The sequence below is a fragment of the Medicago sativa genome, chromosome 6, assembly GCF_051527215.1.
Source record: "Medicago sativa cultivar Bolivia chromosome 6, Bolivia_mono, whole genome shotgun sequence".
Lineage (NCBI taxonomy): Eukaryota > Viridiplantae > Streptophyta > Magnoliopsida > Fabales > Fabaceae > Medicago > Medicago sativa.
In genome coordinates, this window is record NC_140754.1 from 1244694 (window position 1) to 1269186 (window position 24493).

Consider the following 24493-nt stretch of genomic DNA (forward strand, 5'->3'; position numbering starts at 1 on the left):
ATGTAATGAAATATGATAATAAATGCATACAAATTAAATTGTATTTTTAACATAAACTACAAAAACTTTATAACGAAGAACACAAGATGTGGAAGTGAACTTCTAACTTAAATTAACATATTTATCCAAACATTCAAAATAAAAAGATGTACCCTACTGAATAAATATTAAAATTTCAAGAGAAACTTCAAAAATTGACAATCATTCTTCAAAGTAAAATACTATAAATTTCATATATTTTAAGCATTTGGCTCCTCCAAATTGGATGAATCATGAAATGCCGTCTCTCAAATTTATGAAGCAGCAAAATAGTATTTAAATAATAAAGCTAAAAACTAATCCTTTTAAGAATTCAAATTTAAAAACTAAAATTTTCTTTTAGAATGAATAAATCATCGAGTGATATATTTTACTTGGGACAAAACATATTAAAATGTATTTTAAATTTACTAGATAAAGGTCATTTGATAGTTCACTTCACTTACGATTTGATTTTGAAAATGAGTTTAACATTTATGCATTGTAAGTTAAACAAAATTTACATTAATCAAATATATGTGCAAATTTGAAAGTGTTATGAGAAATATCAAACATTTGTCAATGAATGTTGATTTAGTTGGTAATGAGTTGACTCATTTATATAGTTGTAGGCTTAAATCTTCGTTGCCAATATGAAAATGTCTTTAGTTTATGATCAATTAATTTTTGTTGAGCCTTAAAGTTTTCTCTAACTCTAATGAGCTTCTGAAATTCAAATCATCTAAACTTTAAAAAAAAAATATCTATTCATTTTTATTTCAAAATAAACATAATCAAACACACATATTATTATTATTATTATTATTATTATTACAAAAGTTGAAATATTTCTTCTTTTCAATTTTTTCAAACAAACACTTTTGAATTGTAACCAAAAAAAAAAAAACAAACACTTTTGAATTTTGACACAGAACACTCCTGCATTCTTCAGTCTGCCGCCATGCAAGCTCATCGCCGCCGTGCGTGGTCACCGGCGATCAAAGGTTCCACTATTTCTCGAATCTTAAATTCAATCTATTCCCTTTCTCACTCAATTTTCACAAAGTATTCATCATTTTCTTCATCTTCTTCTTCTTCTCTTATTCTACATGATTCTGATTCAAACCCAATTTCAAGTCCATTTTACAATCTTCTCCCACCGACCCAAAACCCTAAAAACATTGTAAACCTCATTTCAACAACCCTCAAACAAAAAAGTTTCCACCTTTCTCATTTTCAAACCCAATTCAAAACAATTCTCCCTCATTTGGGTACCCATGAAATTTCTAGGATTTTGATTAGAACTCAATCTGATGCTTCCTCATCACTCACATTTTTCAATTGGGTTAAAAATGATTTAAGGGTCACACTTAGTTTGCAGAATTATTGCTTAATTGTTCATATACTTGGTTGGAATCAAGTTTTTGATCAAGCCATGAAATTGTTGTGTGAATTGATACAATTGAACAATGTGAATGTTGTTTCTAGTGATGATGTTTATAAGTGTTTGATTGATTGTACTGAGGATTGTAATTGGAATCCTGTGATTTTTGATATGCTTATTAAGGCTTATGTGAAATTAGGTATGGTTGAGAAGGGTTTAGAGACTTTTTGGAAGAATGTTGAGGGTTGTTTTGTTCCTAATGTTGTTGCTTGTAATTGTTTGTTGAGTGGTTTGTCTAAGATTAATTATATTGGTGAATGTTGGGAAGTGTATGAAGAAATGGGGAGACTTGGAATACATAGAAATGGTTATACTTTTAATATTATGACTCATGTTTTGTGTAGAGAGGGGGATAGTGATAAAGTGAATGGATTTCTTGAGAAGATGGAGGAAGAAGGATTTGAACCGGATTTGGTTACGTATAATATACTTATTAATGGTTATTGTAAGAAAAGAAGGTTGGAGGATGCATTTTATTTGTATAAGATTATGGGCATTAGAGGTGTGGTTCCTAATTTGATTTCATATAGTGCGTTGATGAACGGTCTTTGTAAAGAAGGAAAGATTAAGGAGGCTCATCAACTTTTTAATCAGATGGTTCAGAGAGGGATTGATCCGGATGTTGTGTCGTATAATACACTTATATCTGGTTATTGCAAAGAAGGTGGTAAGATGCAAATGTGTAGATCACTATTGCATGAAATGATAGGAATCGGGATTCGTCCGGACAATGTTACTTGTAAGATTGTTTTTCAAGGATATGCAAGGGAGGGAAAGCTTTTGTCGGCGTTGAATATGGTTGCAGAACTGCAGAAGTTTGGAATTAAAATCTCTGAAAATTTATATGATTATCTCTTAGTTGCATTGTGTAAAGAAGGTCGACCGTTTGCAGCACGAAGTTTTTTGGTAAGGATATCGCAAGATGGCTATGTGCCTGAAATGAGTACTTACATTAAACTTGTAGAGTCTCTATGTACATTCAATAATGTGGAAGAGGCATTGATTTTGAAATCTGAGTTGACACAAAGGAGTATGAAAATGAATCTCACTACCTATAAAGCCATCATAAGCTGCTTATGTAGAGTGAAAAGGACTTCAGAGGCTGAAAACTTGTTGGAGGAAATGGTTAGTTTAGGTATTCTACCTGATTTAGAAATAAAGAGGGCATTAATAAATGGATATTGTGAAGAAAACGATGTAAATAAAGCTGTGTCGTTATTGAAATTCTTTGCCAAGGAGTTTCAAGTTTACGATACAGAAAGCTACAATGCAATTGTTAAAGTCTTCTGTGAGGTTGGTAATGTAGCTGAGTTGATGGAGCTTCAAGATGAGCTGGTCAAGATAGGGTTTGTTCCAAATAGTTTAACATGCAAGTACGTTATCCGAGGATTGCAGAAAGGTATGGAACTTGATGATGATGATGATATATCGGACGGCGACATGCTTGAAGTCTAAGTTGTCTCAATCTAGGATTGCGTCTGACAACTCACCTTGCTTTCTGAAGGCGGCCAAGCTGACGGTATGATAAACTTTCCTAATGTTGTAACATATGATCGCCTGATTCACAGCTATGGTTGTGCAAACTATCTAAAGGAAGCACTGAATGTCTTCACTCAAATGCAGGAGAAATCGATGTGAGCCTGATCGTGTCACTTACTGCACACTCATCGATATCCATATAAAAGCTGGATATCTTGATGTGGCCATGTCCATGTATGAAAGAATGCAACAAGTTGACGTTTACTTGTGACAATCAACTGTTTGGGAAAATCTGGTAATTTTGCTGCTGCTGACAGACTATTTTGTGAAATGGTTAATCAGGGTTGTGTTCCTAATATTGTCACCTACAATATCATGATTACTTTGCAAGCTAAAGCAAGGAATTATGAGGCACCATCGAAACTATAGCGTGACATGCAGAACGCAGGATTTAGACCCAACAAAGTTACATATAGCATTGTAATGGAGGTGCTTGGTCACTGTGGGTATCTTGAGGAAGCAGAAGCAGTCGTTGTTGAGATGAAGCAGAGGAATTGGGCACCAGATGAACCTGTTTATGGTCTTCTGGTAGACCTATGGGGAAAGGCTAGTAATGTTGAGAAGGCTTGGGAATTGTACGGGGCAATGCTCAGTGCAGGTTTGCTTCCAAATGTACCAACTTGCAATTATTCTCTTCTCAGAGCATTTTTTACGGTGCATCGATTGCCAGATGCGTATAATCTTCTCCAAAGCATGGCAGCACTCGGCCCAAGTCCTTCTTTGCAGACTTATACTTTGCTTCTCAGCTGTTGTACAGAGGCACAATCTCAGTACGATGTGGGATTTTGTTGTGAGCCGATGAAAGTCAGTGGCCGTCCTGCTCATGTATTTTTACAGTCAATGCTGACAGCAGGGCCCGACGGTCAAAATGTGAGGGATCATGCAAGCAAATTCTTGGACCTGATGCATTCAGAGGATAGAGAGGGCAAACGAGGACTTGTAGATGCAATGGTGGATTTTCTTCACAAATCCGGACTCAAAGAAGAAGCTGGTTTTGTGGGGTTGTGTTAAGCCCAACCACACATTTTAAATAAGTTTTTAAGCACTCGGAGAACCGAACCTTATACAGCGATTGAGGGGGAAGAACCAAATCACTTAAATGCTCCACCGAGCAGTCCTGATTACTTGATCTGAGACTTGAGCACTCTGTAATATCCAAGTTGCTATCAGAGTATTTATGCTGTTAGCTGAAGTCCGGATGAAAACAAGTAAGCTAACTTATGAGTATTTATGATTTTGATCACTTTGTTTTCATTTACATGTCAACATAATGCAAAATTTTGAACTGGTATTTCCATATAACATTATTGAAGGATTATCCTTTTTATTAATTTATTTTCGATACAATAAGTAAAATGTGATAAAGTAAAAGGAAAACATTGCATACAAGTGAAAGGCAATATTGAAGTTTTGGTTGCAATAATTTGGAAATGTTTAACTTTCTGAGTCTGCAAATATTATTTACTGCTGCATATGTGATTTAAATGAATTAAGTTGTATATGATTGCATACACTTGGTTCTTGTTGACCGTTTGATTTTTTTATTTTAGCAGAATAACTCATGATGGATTTGGAGGCAGGTAAATCATCTTTTATCACATATCTGCCGAGCTTGCAACTATGATACATGCCCTTGATTGTATGAGCATCCCTATGAAATAGAAACAAAAACATAGCTACTAGTAAAAAAAGAAATCAAAATATTAAAAGCAAACTCAACAGAGGTTGATTGAGCGGCACGTTCTGTTTTCATACCGTAGAGAGTGATTGGCATCTCTTTTTCCTGTGCATTACCAGTATTCTTTGTTGGGATATTGCGGGTTTAAGGTCGGTGGTTATTGATCAAAGCCTGTGTTTTTCTTCTCTGGCGGCTGTTTTACTTGATGCCTGTTCTAGTAGGGAGGAGTCCATCACAGCCCATGTCTTGATATTTATCTGGGCCATGTGGGAGAACATAAATGATAGTGTTTGGAATCAACATAAGAATAATGCCGAGCAGATTTAGAACAGGGCGCAATATGCGTGGGAGGAGTGGTTTGCAGCACAAGGGTCCAATGATATTAACAATCACAAATGCAAGCAGCAGGGATAGCAGAGTTCAGTGGCAGAATCCAGGGATGCTAGTTTTCATACAAACTTGGGTATGACAAGCTATGGGTGTTGCATCCGGAAGGAGGCAGGAGAGTATGTCGGGGAACTTTCAGCCCGAATTTTGCCATTCACGAGGGTGAGGCAGTTAGTTTACTGTCAGTTATCCAATGGGCTCACATGGGACTACAGTATGTGCTGTTTGAAAGTAAATCTCAAGTCCTTGTTGACATTGTTCTTGCTAGCACAGGTGGTTTGCCTGAGCTTATTGTTTTCGTTGCTAGTATTAGGTGTTTTTTTATCATTGAATTCCAACTTTGAGAAGAAATTTGTTATGAGTCAGGAGAATATGGTTGCTCATATCATTGCTAGACCGGCCATTTCTTCGACTAGTCGATAAGTCTTTTATTTTGTTCCTCTTGTATTAACCATATTTAATAAATGATGAGTTAAGTCTTGTTTGATCAAAAAAAAATTCAAAGTATTAACAATCTTTTCGATAAATATTTACAAATACATTATAATGTTGTGTTGATAAAAAAAATGTTAAAAACTAATTATAGCTAACCGAAATCATAGTGCTACATAATTGACTTAATATGATACCCTCTAAAGTTTGAAAACATTTGTGATTTTTAGGCTTATTGCGTTAGGTATAGAATCTATAGATGTCACAGCAGTAGTATAAATAAGGTGAGCTTCATCTCCAATATTGTAGTCCTAATTCATCTCCAGCAGTTACAGATTCCGGAACAAATGTTACTGTTATAGGTGAAAGACATCTTCTAAATGATCAATCCACAACTTGAATCATGTTTAGATATAGAGCTAGAGCATTATTTGCTTCGCCTGGATTTTAGCATTGCAAATATGAATCAAAACATTTACTTGGTCAAGTAGCATAATGGTTAGAGACTCTCACGCCTTAAATGTGGAGAAGTGAGAAATCTCAACTCAAATTCGTGCATATCAATATCCATGCAGTTATAAATTAAGTTGTACTTACTGAACAAACGAGATCAATTAAGCATCTATTCATACTTGTGTCAATATTTAAAGAGTCCGAGAGAGATGTCACATGAGTGCCTCAATTGGACCGCTAGAATCTTTGATATTCGATTTTTTAAGACAAAATCGTTTTTTTAAAGGGATTTTAAGATAGAGTAGTGATAACGCTATAAATTCATGAAAATATTGTTACGGCTGAAACATATCAAACAATTAGGTTCAAATAATTAATGAACAGACAAATTATGATTAGGTTCAAATAATTAATGAGCTCCGTCAGAGACGGATTAGGATTTTATCATGATGTGAAACAGAGGTATTTTTTTAAAGGAGGTGAAATAGAGTTAAAAATCAGTTGGATGGAATAAAAATAATTTTCTCATTTACACAAAATAAAATTTTATTTTTAAAATTTGAATATATTAATACATTAATTTTAATAAACTTTTTTTTAAATAAATTTTACGAATTTATCAATAGAATTTTGTTCATTTTATAAAATAAAACGAATTAGAAGCTATTTTAAAATAATAATTAAATATTATAAATCTTTTAATATATGTTTTATCTAGAAACAAAACACCGATATTATAACTTAAGGGACAAGTTTTGTTTTATAAGGAAATTTTAGGGACAAGTAAAAATTTCATATAAGACGGTTATAAAATAAGTGTCATTTTAATTTTATAACGATTTCTTCCACTCTATTACTTACAAAAAAAAAAAAACAGATATAATTAACTTATTTTAATTTTTTTTTGGACATATTATCTTAAGTTTTTTTAACTAGTGCCTTTGTGTCATTGGTATTTTTATTTTTATTTTTTTGAGCGAATTGGTATTTTTATTTAGAAGTAGAAAACAAACAATTTTTTGAGTTAAATATATTTTTATCCCACAATTTTTTAAAATTCGTTTTAATTCTTATCTTGAGAACAGACATGATTTGTCTCGTTACTTTTCAAATATTGTGATATAGTGACAAACACGAAAGAGGCTTAAAAATCAAACTTCAAAGACAACAAATTAGCATATTCCAAAAGGTAAAAGACAAAAACCCATCATTTTTTCAATGAAGATTAAAACCTTTTTGTTGACAAAAAGAACATAATTCAATTAACCACTCGCAAATCAAAATCTCCCATAGATAGTTTAAAAAATGAAAATGATTGTTCAAAGAATTAATAATATTTAGGGAGTGTGTTTATATCAAGTGAAATATGCAACACTCCTTTTAAGACTTTATACCTAAATTTATTCAAATCTTATTTTATGATTTTTATACATTAATTAGTTAGTCTATCTATTCTTAAAAAAAAAAAGTGTTCCATTAATGACACTTGACAGAATCTTACATTTTCCACAATTTGTTTTCCTATACTCATGCAATCTTTTCACAAAACCATTACTAGTTTAACTCAAATAAGAATAAGTAGAAATAAAACAAACAACGTTTCAAGGATAATAATGGAGTTAAACTAACATTTTCAACTATATTTTTCTACTTTAACTACAAACATAAGGGGAAAGGGTTCCCGAATATTTGTCAAGTAACCGTTACACGGCTTTTAACAGAACTTTGATCTTCAAAAAATTTATCCTAAAATAGAACTATTGAAAAGTTGAGAAATAGCACAATGTGCCAATTGACTAATACCACCAAATACAAGAGGTGGCCAAATAGAAGGAACTTTACAAGTCTTGTGCATTGACAAAAGGAACATGGAATAATATTTTTTTAGAAATTGAATAAAAAAAATGTTCCTGAAAATTAGTGTTTGATCGATTTAAAATTTTACCTCGCTGTACAAATCTGACCATCAACAGATCCTCTCAACAGACATTGTCTTCGGGTGATTGTTTGGCAGAAGAAACTTGACTGGTGATACACTGTAGATCTTCATCTTGTTCCTTTTTAATATTCACCGAATCATTTTTAGTTCCGGAATCTTTATGCTCACCGTCAGACACAATTGCTTCATGGTTTGCGGGGTTTCGCGATTTTTCTTCAGAATTGCCATTTGTTGTATCCAAGGGCTCACTGGGAGGAGCAGATAGAGAACGTTCTCTACTGACAGTGGCGTTGCCAGAATTGGTAGGTGTCAGCCACATGAATTTAAGGTTATGGTCTTTCCAGCATTTACCTTTTGTAAACGCCTGCTCAGCTGCTCCACGAGTAGTGAAATTTACGCGTGCCTCTTGTTCGCTACTATCGTTGACTTGGACATCTTCTAGCTCTACAGCGGAAAGTTCACCGTATGGTAAGAAGTGTTCCTCCAAAGCAGCAACCTAAAAAACAGCAATTTTGTTAACCAAATATACAATAAGACAAAATGAACATATAAATACACGGACTTCCAATCAATCAACCATAAAAGTCACTTTATTTTCATATGATGCTCGGGGTGTTTGGATAAATGGTTTATTCAACAACGCTAGTGTACTAGTTATTTTAAGAATCCAAGAGGAAAAAGGGATAAACTTAAACTCTGCATAAGATCTGTATAAGGTACTTCTATAACCTGTTATAGGTAGCTTGAGAAAATTAGCTCAGATTAGCTCTTCCAAACACCTCCCTAAGGTTTGACACAACAAGACCCACTAAGAAGGTAGGTTCATGGACTGCAATCATAACTTAGGAAAGGCTAACTCGTGACCAACTTTTCATATGGACTATATAAATACCACTGTACTTTCTACACTCTAATTAAGAATCAGATTCTCTGTAAAGAAAATAAAGAAGAATCAGATTCAAAAATTAAGAACAGCCTCCGGTTCTCTCTCTATCTCTTCAATTTCCTTCATTTTCCCCAGATTTCTCACGTTTTCTGGCTGTTCAAATTTTATAAAAAGAAAGGAGAATTCTTCCCAGCAAAGATCTTTGATTCGAAGATTACAATTTGTGCATACGAATGGGAAGAAAAATTGTAGAGGGACAACTTTTTTGTTTAGGCTCAATAACTCTTCTGCTCAAAACCCTTCCCTGGATTGAAAAATCCACCTCCCAATTTCCTTCAAGAATAATTATGCCAAATCCTTCTACTTTTAACTAAATGATGACCAATAAGAATTGAGGTCCAACTTCTAATTAACATTTTCAAATCTCTCACCCCATACAATGCATATGGTAAATTAGATGGGGGCCTTATTCAGTGACTATCAAAATTTAAATATGATACCTTAGGTGAGTGTGTATACAACAGAGAGAAGACCTATCATTTTCCCCCCAAAAGAGGTGACTACACATAATTGTACACGTTTATACGATCTTAAAAGAGGTGAAATAAATACAAACAATCAAAAGAAAGACATCATTTTCATGTTTTAATCAGTCAATATTGTAACTTCTTTATTTGTATCTAGACTTCTACATTAAATAATATTCCCTTTCATAAATATCTCAAAATGGGTCAGAGTCAGACTATGGAAAGACAACAAAGAATACAGAATCACAATGCTTCAGTCTTCAAATATTAAAATTTTAAACCTTATCACACACACACACACACACACATGCGAGAGCCAGTGCAAAACTATCCTTCAGTAGGTACAAACACATAAGGCAGAGAGAAAAGACTTACATTTGCTAGACCGACTGGCAAAGGTGGAATGATTCTGAATGCGGTGGGACGATTATCCAACTTGTATCTATTTACAGGCACTAATGATTGAATTGACTGCTTCAATCCTGCAGGTTCATGTGGTTTCCTTGGTGTACTTGGTTTGGGACTTTGGGAAACAAAATTGGCCAACTGTTTATTTTTATCCACTGCTGCCTCTGCTTGTGAAGATGACATACCAATATCAGTATCAGACGATTGAGGAGAAGCCAGTTTGGCAACATCAGACGCCGAGCTCGTTTTGGGTCTCTTGGCAGGTTGCTCAGTAACAGCTTCACCTTTGGGTCCTGTAGCCTGTGAATAATTAGAGTTTGTATGATGAGAAGGAATGACATTAATACAGGAAACAAGATGATAACTGAATGCATTGGGAAAGTGGTGACTGTGCCTGACTTCTGTTTTATTTTAATATAGTTATGTAGAGGATAAACTATGAACACTATGTTATTACTTGAACTTAAAAAAGGCAGCATATGCACTAATTGATACATATGGTGCTGTTACCTGACACTAAACTTATGACGTTACTTGGTAAAAGAAAAATGCACTAAATATCCCAGATATCATGAATCTCTAAAACAATTAAAGAAAAATAAGCAATTAGGTTTACTTGTTTCTCAAGTTTGTTCAACTGGCGCTTGAACTCGTTACGCTTTTGGTCCAGCATTTCCTGCTTCTTACGCAGTTGTTCCTTTAGATGCTCCAAGTTTTCAAGTTTCCTCTGCAAAGGAGGTGGAACCTTGGGTGCATCTGCAATTACCAGCTTAGATGGATCAGAAGGTGATGATTCTTCAAATGTAGTCCTTGAAGAATCGGGTTGATGGATATCTTTTCTCCTATCAGTGGCAACTGGATGAGATGGAACGGAAGTGGTTTGCCCACGGGGAGTTACAATTGCACCATTCCCACTACTACTAGTAGTATTTTCACTAGGGATACAATCACGATTAGCCCACCACAGCTTGATGAAACGATTGCCCATTACAGCATCAGGTGCCCTTAGAGCAGCCTCAGCCTCTTCCCTCTTGGAGAATTGGACAAAAGCTCGTTCACTATTCATTGGAATATAAATGTCAATAACTTCCCCAAACTTCTTAAAATGCGCAAGAAGAGCATCCCTCCTGTTACTTTTATGAGGTATCCCATTTACAAATAGAGTACGCAGTGCCTTCTGTGATGGTTTACGTATGTTACGCATATCAATCTGTGCCTTCAAAGATGCTTCAAAGGCTCTTGGGATAGCATCATCTGCTATGATTTGCTTACCTTGACTGGAAGCACTGTGACAACCTACTAATTCATCATTATCTTCCTTTGGTTGATTATCAGGAAAATGAAAAGAACTCATTGTAGGGTTGGATTTTTCTTTCGTGTCGAATCTATTTTTTGAACCACCAATTCTGCCCCAGACAGATGAACTGGCACCCTGTAAACTGACAGAAGTTCTGGTAGCTTCAACTGGACAAACACTATCTGGAGCATCACTAGACATAGGCTCAGCATCATCGATCTCCAGACCCCTATCATTCCACAGTGGTTGATCTGGATCATAAAGATCAGCTCCACTTGTGCAACCAGGACCGGGATATGCACCATCCATCGACAAACCAACATCACTGACAATGGACTTGGAAATTATTCCAGATTTACTTTTGCTGTTCATTGAAGCAGTTGAATTATTTACTGAATGCAGTGATCCAGATCCAGATCCAGTAGGTGCTCCAGTTAGGTGTGCACTTGTAAGCGAAACAGGAAGGTTGAACTGTGAAAGACTCTGAATTATGAAAAAACAAATTAATTAGCTAGTTTAACTATAATCAACAAATATTGGTCAGTACAAATTAAGATCATGACAACACATGTAATAAATAAATATTGAACATTTGAAGCTTTTATCAAAAACAAGTTTGTGATACAAAAAACCAATAGTATCATGTAAAGAAACAACAAAAGCTTAGGACAACTCAGTCGAATCAGCTATCCAACAACACCATAATGTTCTACAACATAAGCAACTTCTAATGACAGACCATTCAAATTTAAATCCCTCTTAATGATTTGATTTATAGTTGTCCTTGATCTCTCTCTTAACTCTTACGATTTGGCTATCCTCCATCCAAATAACCCTCCTTACCAGGGCTTCTGCAAGTCTTCTCCATGCATGCACAAACCACATTATAGCCTAATCTCTATCAACTTTTCTTCAATTGGTGCTACCGCAACATTTTCTTAATACTTTTAGTCCTAATTCAATATTGTCTTATGTGTCCACTCGTGCAACATAACATCGTCATCTCCAGAACATTGGATTTAATTCCTTGTTGGCTGGTTAAAATCCAGCATTTAGACTATTCACTATTCTATTACAAAATAAATACAAAAAGGGTTATACTAACAAGTGATCCATTATAAGAAATTTTATCTTGAAAACACAAGTCAAACACATATAAACGTAATAATTACACAAGTTTCCATACAAAAATTACTACTTTTGGTTACTTAAACAATGCCCCAAGGGCACTTGTTAGCATTTCCCATACAAAAATACGAAGTTCCTTGTTGGCTCATAAAGAAAAATGAATATCTAATTTTCTGAGAGCAATGCCAACAAACAGACAACAGGGAGGAGAATAATTATAAAGAACGTCGTTTAATAAAAACTCTTTCCAACATACAACTAAAAGGTCATCGATGAGGCTAGTTATTAACAGTGCGCCCAAAGTAGGCACAACTAATCCCAAGAGATACGGTATGATACTCTTTACATAATATAAAGATAATATAAGATATTTGTCATAATCTAACACTCCCCCTCAAGTGAATAATTCTAGAGATCTTCAACCTTAGATCTTTTTGTAGCATTGCCACAACACTTGCTCCAAAATAATCAAGAAACCCAATTTGGGTACAATCACCGAGTGTCTAAAACAGGCGAGCAAAACTTAACCACTAAGAAAAGTAATAACTCAAGGCTTAACCGTTTCGCAGAAACAAGAACATCAAAGGCATAAAAGCAACTTAACAAAAGCCAAAACTCAAAGCTTAACCACTAAACCAAAATGAATACGTTTAACCACCATATAAGGAAGAGGTACCAAAGCTTAACCATCAGGAAAGAAGGTAAAAATGAGCCTCAATTACTCACGACAGAAGCAAAAATATCAAAGCTTAAACATTAAGAAGTAGCTATAAGCCTATAACTGAAGGCTTTACCACTTAACAAAAGCAAATATGCTTAACCATCACATAAGGAAGAAGCTACCAAAGCTTAACTATCGAGCAAAAGCTAAAATATGAGGCTTAAACACTCAAGGAAACAAATAATTATAATAATAATAATAAATAATAAGTAATATGAAAACTTATCCTAAGATACACTACGATTAAAAACTAACCCTAGGAGATACACTAGGATACCCTAACATAATATATACTAATGAGCAATGCTAAGGACAGTCACTTTTACACTCTCCATTAGACACTCTCTCACATACAGGGCCCTGTGGCCCACAACACTCACATACGGGTAACTGGTTGAACAGGTTCAAGAAATCATTAGTGTTTTCCTTTTAATTATCAGAATCTCGAAAATTGTTCCACTATTCTGTTGTAGAGCCTGTAAATAAGTAACCGAGATTTAAGAAAAGTGTATTGTTGGACACGTGGCCCTGTATGTGAGAGTGTGTATAATGGAGAGTGTTAAATTGACTGTCCTTAGCATTGCTTTATATACTATAAGATTTAATTATTATATTTTAACAATCAAATTGGAGACAAATGATGATATGTCTTCATTAACATAATTTACATTTATATATTTTTACAATTTGAAAAGTCTTTTGTATGTAAATTACGCATATCTATAGCTGTCAAATATTTTATCAAGTAAAATATTTTTCTTTCAATATTAATTTTATTTTAAAAATATGGATATTTGCTAGTATCTCAAGAAAAAACAAACATGTTCAAGAAAAAAAGGTACCTGAACATCTTCAACGACAATTCGATTTACACCATGTTCCATAGGACACATGTCCCCTCTAAGGCAAAATCCACGTTCTTCAAAATCTCTGCATCGTTGACGAGGAATATTCACATTTAAAGATGAATTAATAGGTGGTCTGAGTGTTCCTTGTAAACCCATTGGATGAAGCATGTCTAAGCCACCATTGGGTACTGCTGGAAGTAAACCGAATGTATTCCAAGAAGCATTTTGTGCATTTGATATATTTGGTAACCCACGTCCAGTATAAAGGGCTGGATGAATGGGTCCCTGCTGAACCATTTGTGAAGCAACATCAATTGAGCTGAACCTGGATTCACGTTGATTCCAAAAACCGGATTCCCTGCCTCTTCCCCTACCAGCACCAGGATCTCCGGCAAATAATTGGTTTGGCCGTATTCTTTGATTCATATCAAAAGGCATTCGAGGACCTGAAGTCATCCCAGGGCGCCTTCTGTCAAACTTGGAGTAAAAATCTTTATCTGTGGTGGCATCATTGTAAGTTCTCAGTGTTTCAAAGGCCATCGATTCATTTTCTCTGAACGGATGGCGATTCCCAAAATTTTTGTGACGCTTTTTGAATGGCCTGTTAATTACAGGATCTGAAACATCTCTCTCCAATGATTGAGAACGATCTTCCTTCTTCCGATGCTTATGATTCCGATCATCATCGTCGTCGTCGCTCACTTCCGTTTCTTCAGGATCACTGGCACAATCAGATGGCACAACAGACTCTGGCTTTGGAGATGAAGCTTTCAGCTCCATTTATGAACGAAATCTTTATGGTATCTTCTTCCAAATCCCAACTAGGATTGACAAGCCAGCTTAATGTTGTTTCGAATAATTCCAGAAATACAAACGGACCTACATCGATAAAAAAATTACAGCAGATTAAATATAAGATAATTTGATGCCATACTCTAAACATAAAAGATTAACAATCTTTCCCATAGTAAATGGACAAGGCCCATGGGCACAGACTAATTATATATGCATTAATTTAAGTATGCTTTTAATTTGGTGAGTTTCCTAGTCATCTATCCTTACACTAAGTCAGAATAAACATTTGACACGCAAATCTCAATCTACAAATTTCAGAAAGTTTGTGATGAAGAATATTTTGAATTTCCAGAACCCATTAAACAAACATCAAAAGATGCAGCCTTGACTGAGAATCACAATCTTTCGTCCAACTGTTGTGAGTGAGATATGTTTACTATGCTTGCTAATCGATGAAATTAGAATTTTGCTTGTCACTATGGTTTCCCAAAAGGCAAAAACATATGAACTACGCAATATCCGTGTAAGGAAAGAAAATAAACCCACAATTACTCGTAAATAATAATCACCAAACACCAATTCGTCCCTAACAAGAAAATCATCCAAGCTTTTTATGAAACATCCAAGGCTAATCGATGACTCACGACAGTTTCCGAGAAACATGGGAACTACGCGATGTTCCGTGCAAGGTAAAACAATAAACCCACAATTACTTGTAAATCGTAATCACATAACACCAAATCATCCCTGTCTCGTCAATCAACGACTAACAAGGAAATCATCCAAAGATCATAAATGACTCGACGACAAATGCAATTAATGGCAGCCAGCGATGCAACATATAAAAAACACTCAGCTGACTCCGAACTCGGAACAATACAACACATATTAGAAGCAAGCATTGAATAAAGAGCAAACAACCATTTTGGTCTTCAAAAGTATGAGGTGTTGTCACTATAGTTTCTAAATGTATCCAAATTGCAAAATATCCCTAGAACCTCTTTTGTTAGTAATTTTATGGACTAAATTGACCAACGGAAAACACATTTGAGGACTATATTGACTACCTTAAAACAAATTTGAGGACCAAAGTGACTAATAAATTAGACACTTGTGCATGTGTTTGCAATTTCGATACATTCCTGGAAGATAGTGACAACGCCTCATGCATTTACGGACCAAAACGGTTGTTTACCCATTAAATAACAAAAAAAAACTCCTATCATTCAAAATCATCTAGAACAATGCCACTCTGAGTTCTAACTATAAACAACTGACACGTCGACACTGGTAATAATGAGAAAATGAATTATTTAAACGAAATCACATGTATCAGTGTCGTGTCAGTGACACACACATGTCAGACACAAGACACGCCTTTGATCAGACGTGTCAAGGTGCTACAGAGTACTCTTAGCTGAACACATTTCACACCAAATACCTCAACAGCTCAAAATTCACCAATCAAAATCACAAACACACTAATTTAATTATAGTTAATTTACCAAAAACACTAATCAACTATGAAGCACTGACACACACGGACATCGGACACGACACTGACACACACATAGACACCTGTAATAATTTGATAAAATGAATTATTTGAAGGTAATCACATGTATCAGTGTCGTGTGTCGGACAACACCAGACAAACCTTTGATCAGTAATGCTGGTGCTACGTAATACTTTAAGCTAAACACATTCCACACCAAACAACTCAAAATTCACCAATCAAAATCACATACACACAATAATTTAATCACAATCAATTTACCAAATTAGTAACAAAAACTAATTAACGAAAATTAATAGCTTAATTAGAAAGATATATATCTCTCTCTAAAACTCTCTCTCTAACTATTGTAAACCCTAACAAAAAAATGTTCAGTTAGAAACAAACACGTTATTTCGTAACTTCCGTTCCATTTTCTCATCTTTCACAAAATCATCAAACAACAACAACAACTACACTGTGAATGAAAATCAACAAAATCGCAAATTGATTTCAGAAAACCGAAATTAACTACAAAATTGAAGTGAAAACAATCGCGAATATATCTATATAGTAATTTTGATTCATTGATTTTGAATTAGGATAAGAGAAAATTGGAACAAAATCTATGAAAATTCGTTCGAACCTGAGGAGGAGGAGGAGGAGGAGGAGTGGAAAGCGGTTGCGGCGGCGATGAGAGTTGACGGTGGCGGACGGCGATTGAACGGAAAGTGGTTGCCGTGAAAGTACGGAGAAGAAGAGAAATGGGTTGGAAGAAAGGAAACAATACCCTTTAATCAAAATGAATATGAAATATAATTTTTTTTTTTTCATTTCATTTTTTTCCTATATTTTTTTTTCTCATCTTTTTTTACCATATTAAATTCATGTACTTCTAACTACTCACTAAAAAGATTTTTATCCACAATTATGCGTAGAAATATATGATTTATAAGTATAATATAATTGATCATTGAATACTTTGGAAGAAAAAATTCAAGAGTGAAAAGTCGTCGTATAATGCCCTCAAAATATCTAAATTAATTCGAAAGAAGTTATTGATATTCAGTGATAAGATAGTTAGTGTAAAATTGACGGTCAAATCTCGACAGTGAAAGTATCTACGCTCTATATCTGATATAGCTTAAATATGATTACTTGTAGTAGAGGAAACATACGAGAAACACACAAAAAAAAGTGTTGGTTGTTTTACGAGAGCATTATAACGGTTGAAGAACAATATGTTTTTAATACTTGAATTAGTCCATCAGACGAGGCTTGTGTGATGGTCGATATCAACGACATGAGAGGAGTTGGTCGCGTGTCCAGCTTGGTCGATCTAACAGACTAGATATACAAAGAAATCAGTGTAAACAAATATGAATTGAACCGTTTTCTAGCGAACTATTGTGACCAGGACTAATCTAACCATTGAATATTTTAAACAAAAATTACAAACATTAGCAGGAGGGTGGAACCAGACTTGGGAGGAAATCTTTACTAATATTGAGAAAAATTATCGAGAGAGAGAGAGAGAGAGAGAGAGAGAGAGAGAGAGAGAGAGAGAGAGAGAAGCGAAATGAGGGGACAAATTTTGGAAGGTTTTAGAATCTTACATCTTAAGACAAAAGGGAAGAGTCACAACAACCCTAGTTTCTAGGAGAAGCTAGGCATATGAATATGCATTTGTGAGAACTTAAGTAAGGAAATTTTTCACGTTAAGAGATTAGGTAATTTTTACATTGTGATGAATCTGAACTTTTGCCAGTCAACGTGTAATACCGTTGTGGATCTACATGATATAACCTTTCTCTAACCGTTTTCTCATACTCAATATAATGTGATGAAGACCACGAGCATAAAAAACATCGCCAATAATTTTGAGATCCACCAATACAAATATTTCATTTTAGCATTTCTCCAAGATTGAAATACTCGTATTGTTTCCAAATTTTATGACTGCCCTTCGTTGTTTCATCAAGAGAAGATACTAGTTCTTTTTTCCCAACACATATGATTCCTACATTTAGTATCCAAATATCAAACATTTTCTTCTTATAAAACAAGTATTGCTTTCTAAAAATAAACCTTGTGGATTCTCATAAGACTTATTAGTATTTTGATATAAACTCTCTACAACATTTTTTTGAGTTCTATATGTGTGATCAACTGTTTTATGCCCAAATTTTCAACGGTGTAAACAACTATAATCTTTTCTCTTTTGATTGTAGTTACCTATTCCTCTGCCGTAGTCGTTAGGCACAAAATTGTTTCCACCTCTTCCTTAATTGAATGATGTTAAATTGTTGTCTCTCCATTAGTTGAAGTTGGCACGTCCTCTTCCTCTAATCTTAATCTTTACCTCAGAGATTTCCCCATCCACCCTTATTAAAATTACAACATTTACCTTCTTCCATTTGAATGGATTAAACTTTGTTGTTGAGGTTCACATGACTCTTCAAAGCTTCTTCTTTTACTTGTTCCTGTTTTTACAATATTTTGTTAACATGACTTCTAATAATTTCATGCTACTCAACTAACAAGGTTAATGTGTCGTAGGACTCAATTATTGTAGTCACCACATGGTCAAACTTCATCAACATGCACATGTGTGAAATTTTCTCTACCACCTTTGTTTTCTAGATTATCTTTTCCATACATCCTCATGTTATTGACAAGATTTATAACACAAGGAAAGTATTGTTCTACGGTTTCAGAAATGGAAATCTCATGCCTTTCATATTCTCTACTCAAGGATTGCAATTAGAATTTTTTTACCATTCGCTACTCCTTTATGTGACAAAACTTCAATATATCTCACTCTTATCATTCTCAACATTTTATATTTTGCCAAAAATTGAGCACTCAATTCCTCAACGAACTTGTGATAGTGCTAACTAGTCCCTTCTTCGAATGACTTCATCACCTCCTTGTTGTAATCAAGGGCGGACCTGGACTCGGAATATCACCGGGGCACAATTTTTGTATCAAATAATTAAATAATAGTAAATATAATAAGTTATGTTAAAAATAGTTGTAGCAACAAAAATTACAAAGAAAATGCTCTATTTTCCATTTATTGAAAATGAGCTGAAATTACATCATTGCTAATTGTTTTAAAAACACCTCTTTCTATGTACGTTACAAGACGATCATTTAACCATTGATCACCCAATTGATCACCCATCTATCTTGTTACTTAGTTAACATGGTTAATTTTGCTAGGTAACCATACTTAATTTTGCTGTATGTTTTATTCATTGACATGTGCAATCAACCAATGACTCATACATTAATCATTGGACTACAATTGCAAGTTTTTTTTAGAGATGCTGCTCAAAAAGGACAACTATCATTAACAATGGATTTGTGTACATTGAAGGTTAGATTATCCGGCATCTGGATACCATAGCAGGCGCAACTGCCATGGTGGTGTAATGTGCGAGAACTAACATTTTAGCAGGTCTCAGTAGCAAGCTAATTTATACACAACAACAAACATGTAAAAAAAAAAAAAAAAATTGGGCATGGGCTGGTGTGGCACTTGCCGCACTAGGCCCAAGCCAGGTCCGCCCTTGGTTGTAATCCATGATCCAAGAGCTCCAAATATTGTGACTTTTTACATGTGCTAACATCAAATATTCCGAGTAACCAAAATCTAATTCCACATTTAGTTTGGAAACGGACCAAACTATATTGTAATTAGTTGTCACATCTCTCTCAAAAAATACTCACATCAATTTTTGACACAATGAGAACTCTCTTGTTTCTCACATATGTAAACTATTTTTTACACTCACACTTGCAAAACCAAACCTACTTTGATACCATTTTAATATTTGTGCGACATTTTAATATTTTTGACGTGTTATTGTTTTATGTTAACCTTTTAACTCAAAATTCATATACACACATGCTACGGGAGAGAAGAGGAAGATTTTTAATTATATATTAAAACATGCTACAATGATGCCATTTTATAGGCTTCTAAACTTGACAATTAAGCTAGTAGTGATTTGTTATTTATTAAGAGTGCGTTTTTTTCATCTTTAAAAAAAATATGAAACTATTTATGTTCGTTAATGATCCATAAAAATCACTTTACTTATAAAAATGATTTTTTGTTCATACATTATCTCTTTGTTTTTGAAGAAAAATACATTTTGAAAAAACTAATCCTAATAGTTTTTTATTTGAGTCAAAAATAATTTTTTTGATAATTTTTTTTTATAATCCTAAACAAACACTTCAGAACGACAAATTTATTCTTTTTTATAAAAATCTGAAGAAAAAAAAATGGACCTTAAACAAATCACAAATGATGGTGTTGAAAATGAAGCTCCTCATTTGCTTTGGTCCAGTAGTATTAGGCAATGCATAATTAATGGATGTATAAATTTGAGGATTGGTTGCATGTATTTTATTTTAGGAAAATGGTAAAGCATAAGTTAATGAGTTAAATATAGAAAATTTTTGTTGGCATTCGTGCATTGAATTTAATTTTTTAACTTTTAATTAATTGAATGCATAAATTAATTAGAGCATAAATTAACATGTGCCTTTAGAGCATAAATTAACATAAGCTTTTATTTTATATTTGCAAACATTTCAAGTTTTCAATTGATTGTTTTATTTTTATTGGATATTTGTTTCTTTTCAAATGTTAGTTCAATCTAGAGTTTTGCTCTAATTTTCTTTTGAGACTGTACAATGCATTATTTCAATTTTGTAAGAGTTGGCACAAGATGCAACACCTAGGGCCGGTCTAAGGGTCAAACAATTCAAGCAAGGGTTTTAGGCTTCAAAATTTTGAGTGAAAATAAAAGGCCTCAAAAAAATTAATTTGGTTATAAGTATATTATATGACAGATAAATCACATACATTTGCATAGCTTAACTGATTACCAAAAATGCCTCAATTACTCTCGGTCATGAATACAAATTTTGGTCTCTACAAAATTGATTTTATATAAATATTTTGTTAAAAGAAATATTTTTAAAGGTCACATTAATATTTTTGCTTTAGACCTCCTAATCTGTTGGGCCGGCATTAACACATACAAATCAACTTTGCTTTTGATGGGTGTATTAATATCTAGCTTTCACTATTGCATTAGTTAAGTCTCTCAGCCTACTATAAAGATGACCGTTGGAAAAAAGGGTACTGATGGTTGGATAGCACCGAGAAGGGTCGAGGACAACAACAAACTAATGATATCATATCACCGACGGATTGTGACGCCAAGTTCTTATCCAAAATCTTAAAGTATTTATATCTGGTCACTTTTGCTATGTATCCTAAATTGAATCCATAAAATATTTGGTGCGAGACTAGTTACTCACACGGAACCGAATAACAATCTAATTCTTATGTGTATTTTTTTGACAGTATTTAATCCATATGTATTAAGGAGAATTAGCTTTGCTAATGTAAGGCGATTGAGTTTTTTTTTTCTTCAATAGAAAGATTGAGACTTTTTTTTTTGGTAATAAACAATTGAGACATTATTAACATAGTAAAAAATATTTAAATTTCATGAATGTTTGATAATATAGTTGTAGACATGATAAGTTATTCCCATATTGATCCAGTTATTTAATGTATGTGTATTAAAGATGGTATTCCGCCGTTGATAAAAAAGAAAAAAAGTTGGTGTTTCATCCCTATGATCGTAGATCATTTGTTAGAAGCATTGTAAGAAAGAAATAGGGATGATTTCTTCAGATTCTCCATTTACTTATTTTAAGAAGTGAATCTCTAACCATTAAGTCACATGACAAAAAAAAAGAAAAAGTGTTCCTTTAATATATTTGTCATGTCGGTAGTCACTATGATATTATTCATGTTTCATTATATACATGCATATCAAACCAAGATTAATCTTCATTCAAAAAATAATAGCATTATCATTCATAATAACGTTTCGTAATATTAAATAGTTTTTTTTTCAAAGAAATAACACATACCTTGAGTAAAACAAAAACAACAACAAAAAAACAAATATCAAATACAAGACTCTCACAATATAGTAAACCAAAGTTTAAATTTTGAATTGCCCACATTTCATGTTCGACAATATCTCAAATACAATCTACATTGGTAGAGAAAACCTAGAAGAAACTAGGAAAAAAAAACTCAATGTTACCCATGATAAACAAGTTATTTATCATTTATTATCATAAGAGAATCAAAGTATATGTACCCAAATACCCTCGCTAGGAATTTGTGCGTTGACCACAAATAGTAGATAAAAACCTGGAGGTGCAAGAATAGGTGAATTCGGCACGGTAACTTCAATTTGATATGTTGTTCCGTTCACATGATTCACTTTATTTGACTCCAACACCAACAACCTTTGATTCATTGAGAATGAATGTGTATTAAAAGGCGGCAACAACATTGTGACATGTACTAAATTCAAGTATTTTAATGTCCTGTTCACTTGAAATTGAAGCTCCAATTTCTGACCATACTTTAATTCCATTTGAGTCTTAGAATCAAGAGACATAATTTTCGGACGATAATTTGACAAACGATCGCTTAGATACGAAGGTGAATATGCCTCAATGCTAAGCTCGGTTGGAAACAAAACATTTGTGAAATTGTAACCGAAATGAGGGTTACTACCACCAACCAAAACCCTCCCATCACGAACCAAAACAGCAGTGGAATGATACATTCGAGGCGTCTCCGATGATCTTTGCAATTTGAATCTCGACCCAATTGGATTATTTGTTCGGTAAAGAAACGGGGTTAGAGCCGGGTCACGACCTTGTTCCCATCCAGATGTCCCCGAAGAAGCCCCATTGATTATCAAAATGTTACCATTTGGAAGCATCACCATGTCACTCATGACTCTAGGCCCTGGCATAGTCTCCATGTCCCATTGTGGATTAGGGTCAGTTATTTTGATCCTGGCACATGTATTCAATGCTTTAAGAAAAACATTCTCTTTTGATCGTAAATAAGACCCTCTTGATGCTCCTCCACAAACCAAAACCTCAGCTTCCAAATTATTTGCTTGTAGATTCTTTAATGGCAATAAAACAGCAGAACCAGTACTTGGATAATTCCTAGGATCTCCACCTGGTACGTCTGGAAATGTTTTCACCACCATACCCTAGTAATGTTTGGTACACAAATCAAAACATAATAACATATGGTTTTAAATCCATTAAATTTAAAGTAGTGTGTTTTGTTACATTTAATAAAAACCATAGTGAAAATAATATTTTGTGACGCATCATAACATTTCTACACAAAGGTTTTGTTTGTTAATAGCGAATTTTGAACTATCATCTATGTTCATCGGTTATCAATTAACTTATCATCTATATTTGACGGAAAATGCTACTTCTCAAGAAAAATAGCTTCAAGAATTTTTCGTGACACAGTTGGCAAATTTTAATTGGATGATTAATTTGTCCACTTCCTATTTTTCAGCCACACCTCCTTGAATTGTGGCAAATAGTGCATTGTGATTGGCTATTCTTTATTCTTGAAGAATTCTTGATGTTATTTTTCTAGAGATATAGCATTGCTCATATTTGACCACATACATAGCCAAATGGACCCTACTTTAGAATTTCATATTAGATGGACTCTTAAAATATATATTTCTTTATAAGCAAATTTTATTTAAATTATTTATAACAAATATTTAACTTTTTCTAAAATGTTTTTTTTTTTTTACTATTTTGGGTTTTACACACAAACTCTTGTGAGATCATGGATCACTCATTGTAGGATGATGTGAGTAATATTAAAATAGAAACATTTTTTATCAAAAAAACAAAAACCAAAGAAAAACTAATACTTTTCAAAAATAATATAAAATAAAACAACAATACCTTATTATAATCGAAGAGAATAGATTTATTGTTGGCCATGATGAAGAGGTTACCATCGACATTGAGAAAAACAAAAGGATACAAGTTATTTTCTTGCTCAGGATCATTGGTCTCAGCCAAAAATGGTAAACTATAATTTGCTTTGATATCATTGCTTCTGGGATAAAACTCATAGTTGAATTGCCCCTTACCACCAACAACAATCTGACTACCATTAGGGAGGATATGGCTGGTGGCATACCATCTCTCGGAAGCAAGTCCGCCGTCGATTTCACTCCAATCACATGTCGGGCAAGGACTATAGATTCGTATGTTGCGATTTCCATCGTTGTAGCCACCGGTTTGAACGAGTGATCCATCAGGCCTAACTGAGCCAGAGGAACACCAGATATTAGTTTTGATGAATAATGGACGGAAAGTGTTTGATAAGACATCATACTCAACAGAGTGAGCAGTGCAATCATCTTTCACAACTAATTCGGCTGGATCATGACGGCACTGTCCGTTTGGTAAAGAGATGTTAGAATAACCAAAATCAGTACGATCGAATATGACAATACGATCATTGTGAAGAAGTTGCATGTGCATAGCAACAATCCCAATGCTTTTTTGTAGCATCTGCCATTGTCCGTTGTTCTCGGACACTG

At 34.0% G+C, this 24493-nt stretch overlaps 3 protein-coding genes and 1 pseudogene across 4 annotated transcripts; 2 read left to right on the top strand and 2 right to left on the bottom strand.

Annotated features, from left to right (window-relative positions):
* The first annotated feature begins 914 nt into the window (after nucleotides 1–914).
* On the top strand, nucleotides 915–5500 carry LOC146911891 (uncharacterized). 2 transcript variants are annotated; one of them, XM_085718170.1, is made up of 3 exons: nucleotides 915–2981; nucleotides 3086–4209; nucleotides 4552–5500. In XM_085718170.1, the coding sequence occupies exon 1, from the start codon at nucleotides 980–982 to the stop codon at nucleotides 2915–2917; it is 1938 nt and encodes a 645-aa protein (XP_085574296.1). In that variant the 5' UTR covers nucleotides 915–979; the 3' UTR covers nucleotides 2918–2981; nucleotides 3086–4209; nucleotides 4552–5500. The 2 variants fall into 2 exon arrangements, with proteins under 2 accessions (XP_085574296.1, XP_085574297.1); XM_085718171.1 differs by having other exon boundaries at nucleotides 929–2981; nucleotides 4555–5500.
* LOC146911892 (uncharacterized) lies at nucleotides 2984–4193 on the top strand (annotated as a pseudogene).
* A 2065-nt stretch (nucleotides 5501–7565) lies between the features above and the next one.
* LOC146911893 (zinc finger (CCCH-type) family protein / RNA recognition motif (RRM)-containing protein) lies at nucleotides 7566–16783 on the bottom strand. The gene is made up of 5 exons (XM_085718228.1): nucleotides 16642–16783; nucleotides 13700–14584; nucleotides 10328–11491; nucleotides 9679–10011; nucleotides 7566–8386 (listed from the first exon to the last, which is right to left on the bottom strand). Exons 2-5 carry the CDS (start codon nucleotides 14483–14485, stop codon nucleotides 7931–7933), a joined length of 2739 nt encoding a protein of 912 aa, XP_085574354.1. The 5' UTR covers nucleotides 14486–14584; nucleotides 16642–16783; the 3' UTR covers nucleotides 7566–7930.
* A 5400-nt stretch (nucleotides 16784–22183) lies between these two features.
* Nucleotides 22184–24493, bottom strand: LOC146911894 (aldehyde oxidase GLOX1-like). The gene is made up of 2 exons (XM_085717585.1): nucleotides 23847–24493; nucleotides 22184–23116 (listed from the first exon to the last, which is right to left on the bottom strand). Exons 1-2 carry the CDS (start codon nucleotides 24462–24464, stop codon nucleotides 22184–22186), a joined length of 1551 nt encoding a protein of 516 aa, XP_085573711.1. The 5' UTR covers nucleotides 24465–24493.

Excerpts from the sequence above, each read along its gene's own strand:
- LOC146911891 (XM_085718170.1), top strand. The coding sequence starts at position 980 with ATGCAAGCTCATCGCCGCCGTGCGTGGTCACCGGCGATCAAAGGTTCC.
- LOC146911893 (XM_085718228.1), bottom strand. The coding sequence starts at position 14,485 with ATGGAGCTGAAAGCTTCATCTCCAAAGCCAGAGTCTGTTGTGCCATCT. Across the intron at positions 10,012-10,327 it reads TGAACAAACTTGAGAAACAA|GCTACAGGACCCAAAGGTGA; the intron begins GTAAACCTAATT and ends AATTATTCACAG. Across the intron at positions 8,387-9,678 it reads TGCCAGTCGGTCTAGCAAAT|GTTGCTGCTTTGGAGGAACA; the intron begins GTAAGTCTTTTC and ends GCTGTTTTTTAG.
- LOC146911894 (XM_085717585.1), bottom strand. The coding sequence starts at position 24,464 with ATGCTACAAAAAAGCATTGGGATTGTTGCTATGCACATGCAACTTCTT. Across the intron at positions 23,117-23,846 it reads TTCTCTTCGATTATAATAAG|GGTATGGTGGTGAAAACATT; the intron begins GTATTGTTGTTT and ends AAACATTACTAG.